The 10,687-nt window shown below is 37.7% G+C and overlaps 1 protein-coding gene across 3 annotated transcripts in view; it reads right to left on the bottom strand.

Moving 5' to 3' along the window:
* The window catches only part of LOC106874648 (transforming growth factor beta receptor type 3), a 297,158-nt gene that overhangs the window by 44,869 nt on the left and 241,602 nt on the right, over positions 1-10,687 (bottom strand). For all 3 annotated transcript variants that reach the window (XM_052965809.1, XM_052965805.1, XM_052965817.1), the window contains exon 3: positions 3,404-3,613. In XM_052965809.1, coding sequence (XP_052821769.1) covers positions 3,404-3,613 — 210 coding nt within the window. The remainder of the gene's footprint in view (positions 1-3,403; positions 3,614-10,687) is intronic.

Raw genomic sequence — 10,687 nt, 5'->3', positions numbered from 1 at the left:
GTGAACTGGAGCAACATGAAATGAAGTGTTTTGCTCAAGAACACAATGTGCTACCCAGTTTAGGAATTGAAACCACAATCTTATGATCATGAGTCCAACATTCTTAACCACTAAGCCAAGCACCTCAACTATAAACATTAAGAAGTAAATCATCATCATCATCGTCGTTTAACGTCCGCTTTCCATGCTAGCATGGGTTGGACGATTTGACTGAGGACTGGTGAAACCGGATGGCTACACCAGGCTCCAATCTGATTTGGCAGAGTTTCTATGGCTGGATGCCCTTCCTAATGCCAACCACTCAAAGAGTGTAGTGGGTGCTTTTACGTGCCACCCGCACGAAGGCCAGTCAAGCGGTACTGGCAACGGCCACGCTTAAGATGGTGTATTTTATGTACCACCCGCACAAGTGCCAGTCCAGGGGCACTGGCAACGATCTTGCTCGAAAATCCTACGAAGGCCAGTCAGGCGGTAGAAATATAGGTAAAGAGTTAATCCATTTGTTACTAACGATTAAACTGATACCAGTCGATTAAATTGATACCACTATTCAACTAGTACTTAATTTATTGACCCTGAAAGGATGAAAGGCAAAGTCGACCTCGATGGAATTTGAACTCAGAACGTAAAAACAGACGAAATACTGCTAAGTATTTTGCCCAGCATGCTCACACTTCTGCCAGCTCGCTACCTTATTTCTACAGAAATATTCTAACAAAAACGGCTGGAATGACTATGATAATAATCTATATTTCATAAAGAGCTAGTAGGTAGGAAAATTAAAAGAAAACGGTACGGCACAACTTAGTGCGGTTCAAAATTGTATTCATATATTGGGTTAAAAAACCTTTTGAATAGGATAAGTCAAAAAAGGGCTGCCTATGCACCTAGAAAGATGGAGAATGTCATGTCAAATCTGTTTAGATTTCAACTCATCACTAGTTGTGTGGGTATGGCGCCTGCAACATAACAATGTGGTTTTAAGTTCTATATTAGATTAGGGTGGTGAGCTGGCAGAATCGTTAGCATGCTGGGTGAAATGCTTAGCAGTATTTCGTCTGCCGTTACGTTTTGAGTTCAAATTTTGCCGAGGTCGACTTTGCCTTTCGTCCTTTCGAGGTCGATTAAAAAAGTACCAGTTATGCACAGGGGTCGATGTAATCGACTTAATCCCTTTGTCTGTCCTTGTTTGTCCCCTCTATGTTTAGCCCCCAGTTGGCAAGAAAGAAATATATATTACATCAGAGCACCTCGGGCAAGTTGCCTCCCACTGTAGCTTGGGCTGGTTAATCAATGCCTTATAAGTGAAACTAGTAGATGGACACTGTATGTGAACTTTTAACAGTCTAAGTATAACACCATTTATCATTTGAAAGGTGTAAAGTCACATTAAATCAATCCCAGAGGGGTTCTATAGCTGATTTTCGTGGAATCAGAAGTAAATTTAATAGTATATATTCTGAATGCAGAACCTATTAATGTAATAATAGTTTCAAATTTTGACACAGGGCAAGCAGTTACTCAATTAAATTGATGCTAGTACTTGACAGGCACTTTATTACTGACCCTGAAAGGCAAAGCTGACTTTAGTAGTATTTGAACTCAGAACATTAAGTGCCAAAGGAAATACCAGAGAGCATTTTCATCAAACACAATGATTCTTATAACTTATCACCTTATTACTGTCATAATGTAACTTGTGAAGATGTGTAATTTTGTAGTTAGGTTGGAGGTTCAATTCCTGGCTTCAGTGATGTTGCTCAAGTCAACTCAGATATAATAGTACTCATTACACCTAAGTAGGCTATAATGAGTACCACGAGCCAGGTACTAGTGAAAACCTCTCTCTCCTGGATGTTCCACTAAATCAAACCCTCTCATCTTAAATCAAGAATGAAGGAGTCTAAATCTGATTACAACACCTAAACCAAGTTACATAAGTATGGTACATCCTACCAAGTCACACATGCATGCAAATGACAGCCATATCACAATGAATACACCAGTTCTCATCCAATCATCGAAGTTAAGCAGCATCTTGTCCAGTTTAGTACATAGATGGGTAACCACTGATAGAAACTTCAGTGCTGTAAGCATTTCTTTCTCACAGTAATAATGATTTAACTTAATCTATAGGCGTAGGAGTGGCTGTGTGGTAAGTAGCTTGCTTACCAACCACATGGTTCCGGGTTCAGTCTCACTGCGTGGCATCTTGGGCAAGTGTCTTCTACTATAGCCTCGGGCCGACCAAAGCCTTGTGAGTGGATTGGTAGATGGAACCTGAAAGAAGCCCGTCGTATATATGTATATGTATATATGTGTATTTGTGTGTCTGTGTTTGCCCCCCCCCCCCAACATCGTTTGACAACCGATGCTGGTGTGTTTATGTCCCCATAACTTAGCGGTTCGGCAAAAGAGACTGATAGAATAAGTACTAGGCTTACAAGGAATAAGTCCTGGGGTCGATTTGCTCGACTAAAGGCGGTGCTCCAGCATGACCGCAGTCAAATGACTGAAACAAGTAAAAGAGTAAAAGAGTAATGTTCTTTTATTTCATTGAGTTATTTCCACTATCCTAATGTAGCATAACAAATAAAGGTATCCTCCTTAAGTCTTGCAGGGTTTTTAAAAATGGGTTTGTTAGTTCTGGTATTAATAGGGTTAAGTAGTTGGATAAAATCTTACTCTGAAGAGGAAACCAGCTATTGCAGGTAACATTCCTACATGAGTTCATATCTGTTCTGGACAAATAAGTTAACTGAGACAATATAGATTAGGGAGTTTTGTATTTTACATTATAGAAACACTACATACCCACAGTAGATTTGAACTCATGATCTACGAGAAGGTAATGTAGTCATATTTATCTATTCAACTGCCTTGTCTCTGCAATGATATATCTATAGCAGTTGCGATAGTGGTGTGACAAAATATATCCATGCCTAATGTAATGTGGCTGGTGAAAGGCAAGGCATCTAGCTATACAAAAAAACAGGACATACACCATAGGATTGATGCTATTTTTTTTTTTTTATCTCTGTTGTGAAATGATGAAAGACAAGATAAACAGTGAAACACTTGAGCTAGAACAGATGAGTGAGATGATGAAAGACTGTGACAAGTGATGAAAGATCATGACAAATGATGAAAGACTGTAACATGATGAAATGCTGAGTTGGAATGGGCCAGCCTAGGAATGGGCCAGCCTAGCTCTGATGACTCTACACTGAAACAACAAAGGTAGTTTACTGCTGTCATATATTGATCAGGATAATGCACAAAATTGAATGACCTGCAAAGACTTACACTCAAGTAACTAAAAGAAGAGGGAAAAAAGGTCTGTAAGGAAATAAAAAGAATGAAAAACACAAGGAAAATGATTGACATTTGAAAGAAAACTTACTTTTATTTTTTGTGATTATTTCCAGGTAAACTTCTCCATTGATCCTGAAGCGGTTACTTAAGAAGACAACATGGACTTCACTGCCGTTGACAGTTTCATTGCTGAAACAACCGTGACCGTTTTCGGCCACTTCTGTGAAGGCTTTAATGAATGGTGAATCTTTGAAGACCGGTTTGATGTTACAGGCGCGATAATTTGCAGGCAAGTTGTCTAAATGAAGAGAAAGAAAGAGAGAGAGAGAATAAGACAAGGAAGTAGAAAGGGAGAAAGTAATTGAATTACAATTATATATGAAACATGTGATTATAGGCAGACAAAATAAGCAGGGATAATGAAATAGGATGCTGCAATTTAAGTATTGAATGTAGTATATTCACAGAGACTAGAGATCTGTTAGATTTGTAATGTCAACTTACACAAAAGGCAGAACCAAGAGAATTCAATGTCCAAGTATTGTTGATCTGGGGAATTATGTCTAACAGATGTAGTTCACGCGGTGAGGATCTGGCTATCAGCTAAGTTCAACAGGAAGAAAATACTCTTCCATTTATTTGGCTGGAAATGGTAAGCATTTTCTCTCTGCCTGGTGGCTACAGGCAAAGAGGACTGAAGATGGATACTTTTCTCTTTAGCCTACTCTTTATTTGACTTCTTTAGAAGAAGGTGAAGGGGAAGTAGATACCACAAATATATTTTATGAAAGGGGTTGGGAGTGGTGAAATTGGCCAGGCTAAATGGGCCTACATTAACTATACTAGTAAACAGGGCCATCTTGACAATTTACTTGGTTAGACAATGTTAAAAAAGGGTTTTGTCTGTTCAGGATAAATTCTACAGGAACTGTGAAAACCATCCAGCACACTTATTCAGTGCCCAGGCTAAACATGGAGGGGATAAACAAGGGCAGACAAAGGGATTAAGTCAATTACATCAACCCCAGTGCGTAACTGGTACTTAATTCATCGACCCCGAAAGGATGAAAGGCAAAGTCGCCCTCAGCGGAATTTGAACTCAGAACGTAACAGCAGATGAAATACCGCTAAGCATTACGACCATCATGTTAACGTTTCTGCCAGTTCGCCACCTTTATATATTTTATTGTCCTATATTTCTGTTGCAACTTATCTCTTTATTAGTGTGCCTTTATCGATCCCTGTTTTTACTTGATGTAAAACCCATTAAGGTTCCGTCTTCATAGTTTTCTTCTACACTTTGCCTTTGTTTTATCTCCAACGATTCAAGACCAAAAGGCCAATGAACAAATTATTAATATTATTATTAAGGCAGTGAACTAGCAAACTGATTAGGGAGGCAGAAAAATAACTTGTGTTATTTGTTCAGGTTCTTTACACTTTAAGTTCAAATCCCATCAAAATCAACTCTACCTTTCATACTTCAGGGGTTAATAAAGTAACTACTCAAGTACTGGGGTCAATGTAATTGACTAACAAACTCCTTGTAATGTGCCTAATTCAGAAACTTTAATTATCATTGAAAATTATTGCTGCTTTCGAACAAATATCTTGCTCAAAAACACCATTTTGAGTGTGGCTGTTGCCAGTACTGCCTGATTGGCCCTCGTGCCGGTGGCACGAAAAAGCACCCACTATACTCTCGGAGTTGTTGGCGTTAGGAAGGGCATCCAGCTGTAGAAACTCTGCCAAATCAGATTGGAGCCTGGTGCAGCCTTCTGGCATGCCAGTCCTCAGTCAAATCGTCCAACCCATGCTAGCATGGAAAGCGGACGTTAAACGATGAGGATGATGATGATGATGATGATGAAGTCCTGCTGAGGCTAACTTTGACTCGAGGCACAGGGCTCGAAATTCAAGGGGAGGGAGGGCAATCGATTAGATCAACCTCAGTATGCAACTGGTACTTAATTTAACAACTCTTGAAAGGATGAAAGACAAAGTTGACCTCGGCAGAATTTGAACTCAGAACATAACGGCAGACGAAATACCGCTAAGCATTTCGCCCGGCATGCTAACGTTTCTGCCAGCACACTGCCTAGTTACAGAGTCAATAATATAAGAAGAGTACTGGGGTTAATACAATCAGCTATACCCTTGCCCCAACAAACACATTTCTAGCCTTGAGCCTGTCCTGGAGACAATTACTATTTTAAGAAACCAGAGATCTCTGTTTTATTGTTTGACTGATGCAACTGAAAGCAAGAATTTCCTTTCAAGCTCACACTTGGTCCAGAGTCCTCATCAACTTCTTTTAATACCATTTGTTATTTTATGCGGTTGGAATGGGTGTATAAGATACCTGACGGAGATATTCTAATTATATTCCTCCAGCATGCTGCAGAAGCGATTACACAGCATCAACAGTTAAAATGAAATATCAACAGCATTTAGTTAACCGGTTTAGAAGGGTCTGCAAAGGTCCTTCCGTCAAACTCAGCAAAATTAGGCGAAGATTATTCAGCTCAAATAATAATAGTGTAGCAAAAACAGATAAAGCTGTTTAATTGGTAAACTGCATATTGTGTGTGTGTGTGTGTGTGTGAGAGAGAGAGAGAGAACCAAGGATAAGACAGAGAGGCAGACCAGAAGAAAAAGGTTCAGAATAAAGCAGTGGAGAGGAAGAAGAGAGACGTTGGAGGGAGAGGGGAGAAAATGCGTGCAAGAAAGTGAATGCTTTAAAGAGAGGAAATACTACAGAAGGAGGAAAATGTGTGCGTATCTTCTTTACAGGCCATAAGATATCCATGAGAAAAACACAGAACGATTTATGTGTATATGTGTGTGAGAGAGAGTGAGTGAATGGCAGAAAGAGAGAGAGGGGGAAAGAGAGAAAGAAAAGAAATGAAGAGAATCGGATGAAGGCAGTAATACAAAAGATAGGTAGATATGTACGTTCGTTTGTTTGTGTGTGTGAGTGTGCCCACGTCAGTTTGTATGCGTGTGCGCGCATCAGAGAGAGAAAGAAAGCGAGAGAACGATGGAGTGCATGAGAGAATTTTGGCTTGCGGCCGATATGTATGTGACTGAGCATCAGGGAGTGGAAATTTTAACGAAGAAAGTGATGGGTATAACACATAAACAAACAAACGAAGGGGAAAAAATGCCAGTAGGATGGCGAGATGGGAAAGAAAAACATAAAGAAAGAGGAAGTTCGGAAATATATGCAAACAGAACGAGTTTTCAAGCCCTAAAGCTGCATGTTCTCATCTCCCTTTGACATTACATGTACACTTTCATCCTCTCTTTCTGGTCATGAATGTGTGTATATGTGTGTGAGAGAGAGAGTGTGTGTGTACACACACGTAACACAAGATTAAGAGATAGATAGATAGATAGATAGATAGACAAACAAATATATATGTTGATAGATAGATAGATAGATAGATAGATAGACAAACAAATATATATGTTGATAGATAGATAGATAGATAGATAGATCTAGCTTTATACATCAGTTATCTGTACATATTGATCGATTAAATCTTTTTGTATTTAACTTAAACATTTTGCGAATCTCCACACATATCCATCTATCTCTAAATCTATTGATCGACATACATCCATCCAGATATCTGGCAATCCACCTCTCTCTGTATTAGCATTATCTTGATACCTATCTATCTATGCGTTGTCCTGCTAATTAATCTCTATGTATTTTATACTCCCTATCGGTCCACAACCACCAAAAGCCTGCCTATCTCATCAATCTATTTTATTTCCCCTTTTCACTACCTATATTTCTCTGTCTATTTATCATCCTATCTCTTCATCTGTCCCGTCCAGGATGGTGGGGAGGAATAAATAAAGAATGCAAAACAAGTGCATCTATCCGGAAGTAGGTCATTCTCCGCGCGTACGTGTTTCTACGTGAGAGCAAGCTTTTAAAGTATGTGCGCGTGTGTGTGTCAGATGGGAAAAGAAGGGAGCTACATGCACTATAGTAGTACAGAAAGTTCCTTTCGACAAACAGGACCCCTACGGCAGTACAGATTATTATAAAAGTAGTAGCAGCAAAGGCGATGGGAAATTGCGAACGATTTATAAATGCTAGGGAAAAAAAAACAAAAACAAAAAAGAAAATACAATGCGGCATAAGTAAAAATCACACTATGATGATGATGATGATGATGATGGTGGTGGTAGTGGTGGTGTGTGTGTGCACGAATAAAGAATTCAGGGATGTGTGTCTGTATGTATATGTACAAAATTATCCCAGTGTATAACGGGATCTCAGCTTCCTTTATGATAAAGCCTTGGGGTCGGTCGGCCAATATTATTATGAGTGAAATTTGGTAAACAAATTCGTTCTGGAGTCCACAGTGAGCGCGCGCGCGTGTGCATGTGTATTAGACGCTTACGCATTTTTTCTTTTATATTTGTAATCTGAAAAATCTGTTGAGATCTGAGAGATACCGAGACGATGTGACTAAAAACACTTGAAAGTGGTGCCCCTGTGTAACCGTAGATCAATGACAGCCTACACATAAACACACAAACATATATGTATGTATATATACGTACATACACGCATATATGTATATGCATACATACACAACACACACACATATATGTGTATGTATATACACATACACGCATATATATTTACATATACATACACACACGTATATATATATATATATATATATATATATATATATATATATATATATATATATATATATATATATATATATATATATATATATATATATATATCAAAAGACATACAAAAATAGATACAATCATACACACACATACGCACATATACATATATACATGTACGCATATATATACAAAGTATATATATATATATATACATACATACATATATATGTGTACTTTTTCAATGCTTACAAATAACATGGGAAAAATGAATAAATAAACACTTACCAGGGTAGCAAAAATTCACACAAGTACCAAGGATGTAACAGCCAACTTATAAAGGTAGAAACTCCGGGTTTGGGTAAAATGTTTTTGAATAATATAGATAAATAAATAAATGGAGTTAAACGCAGGCGTTATTCAAATCTTTTTACTTCCGACATATGTTTCGAAGACAACATTGGTATTATTCCAGAAGGAATAAAATGGTGTAAAACAATGCAATCTTCTCATCAGGGAAAGAAAGAAACCAAACACATCAGTAAGACATTTTAACAGAATGTGATGACTGTGTATATGATGAAGGGAACGCTAGGCAAAAACATACACTCAGTTCCTATAAGTGATTTCTATCATTCTATAAAATTCGACCTTTGACTGTTTTCTTACATTTCACTTCCACTAAATATATCTACTTCCATGCCTTTAAGCTTTATTCTACTTCACCTATCGCTCTATATCTCTTTCCATTATTAGTTTTCTGCTAATTTCTTTCTTTCTCTTCCTTCTCTTTCTATAAACTACCTTTGACGTTATATCTACTAACGGTTTTTTTTAAAAAAACACTTGCTAGCGTTCCCTTCATCATATACGCAGTCATCACATCCTGTTAAAATGTCTTACTGATGTGTTTGGTTTCTTTCTTTCCCTGATAAGAAGATTGCATTGTTTTATACTATTTTATTCCTCCTGGAATAATACCAATGTTTCCTTCGAAACATATGTCGGAAGTAAAAGGATTTGAATAACAACTGCGTTTAACTCCATGGGACTATTTGTGACGCACATGGAATAGATTTCTTTGGGGTGAGGTGCCTGAACTCACTAGCCGATGAATTCGTAAGTGCCTTTCCTCTCGTTGGTTTTTGGTGTCGCATGGCCAAAAATTACCGTGAATTTTTTAGAGACACTTTCAAATTTATCAGAATATTGGGCTGAAGAGTCGGAATAGAGTAATTTCATACTCTTAACCGTGAAACGTCGTATCCAATTAACTAAAGGCAGGTTTGTTTTTGCTTTTCCCTCCGGTTTTTTGTTCTATGTGTGCCATAAATATCGCCATCCGTTTAGAGAAGAATTTGTAGTTTAGAATCAGTAGTTCTTTGACTGCTATTTCTAAATTTTCAGTATGTTGGAGAAGCAACTCAATGCTAATCCCTGTATATTTATGATGATAAATGGTTTTACCGATAAAGGTTTTTTCATACTGAACTACTTGGCAAAATTGTTAATTATTAATTCTATTACTAATTGACGATTCCCTGCCCTTATTCTTGTATACTATATATATATATATATATATATATATATATATATATACGTGCGCACAGATATACATGCATGCATGCACATATATTGTTAAGTCCCATATACTTCATAACGAGGTGTAAAAACTGAATCTAACATGCAATAAATAGTGTGTGTATGTGTGTGTGTATACACGTGCGCGTGATGTATACTAGCTTTGTTGATGGGAAGAACTTGTTATTTTTCTTTTTCATGCAAAAACTGAAGTAGGACGAGAGACATAAAAGACAGAAATATTGGTACAGTCAAGAGTTGGATCTGAAGCGAACTTAATCACTCAACCATTGATATGCTGTTTGTATACAAATATATATATATATATATATATATATATATATATATATATATATATACGACGCACACACACACACGAAAACCGAAGAGAAATCAAGCATGATGAAATATTGGAACCGCAAGCACCAAGATATGAACCAGAATACATGCTTTCAACCAACCAACCCAACGGGTTTACATTCTTATCTTCTAACATGTCAATCTAAGGAGAGAATAGATCTTTATCTGTTGATCCCAATGTGACTGTACAACTCAATTTTTATAGTGTCATGGTAATGACCTTTGCAGAGCGAACATCTGGGTTGATTATACGGAGATCCTAAGGACGCCCAGAGGCCTTGCAGTCGTGATCCAAAAGAATACAGAGTAAAACTTTAGCCACCAGTTTGGCTCCCTGTCTACAACATCTTAATAATTTTAAAGAGGAGACTTTAATATACCCAAGACTTCGTGATATAAAGATAGCTCTGAAGAAGCTATTTCAACACACACACACACTTTACAAAATTTACAGTAATAATTCTTCTCTAGATATTTACTGTTCTGTTCGCCCACCAGGCTACTATAACCGCAACCTTCTATTCACAGTCATAGCATACCACTCACAAACCAATGGACAAAAACAAAAGTGACCACACATTCTTAAAAAAATGTTCCAGTCTAGTCATTTCAACCCGGTGTCGAAAGGACTAGTTCACAGAATTCTGCAACTCTACCTCAAAGAATTAACTGATATCACCGTGTGGTAAGAAGCTTACTTCCCAACCACATGGTTCCTGGTTCAGTCCTACTGGATGGAATCTTGGGCAAGTGTTTTCTCCTATAG

Source organism: Octopus bimaculoides, chromosome 1 (genome assembly GCF_001194135.2).
Source record: "Octopus bimaculoides isolate UCB-OBI-ISO-001 chromosome 1, ASM119413v2, whole genome shotgun sequence".
Taxonomy (NCBI): domain Eukaryota; kingdom Metazoa; phylum Mollusca; class Cephalopoda; order Octopoda; family Octopodidae; genus Octopus; species Octopus bimaculoides.
Note: the sequence above shows the minus strand (reverse complement) of the source record. Positions and strands in the feature narration are given on the sequence as shown.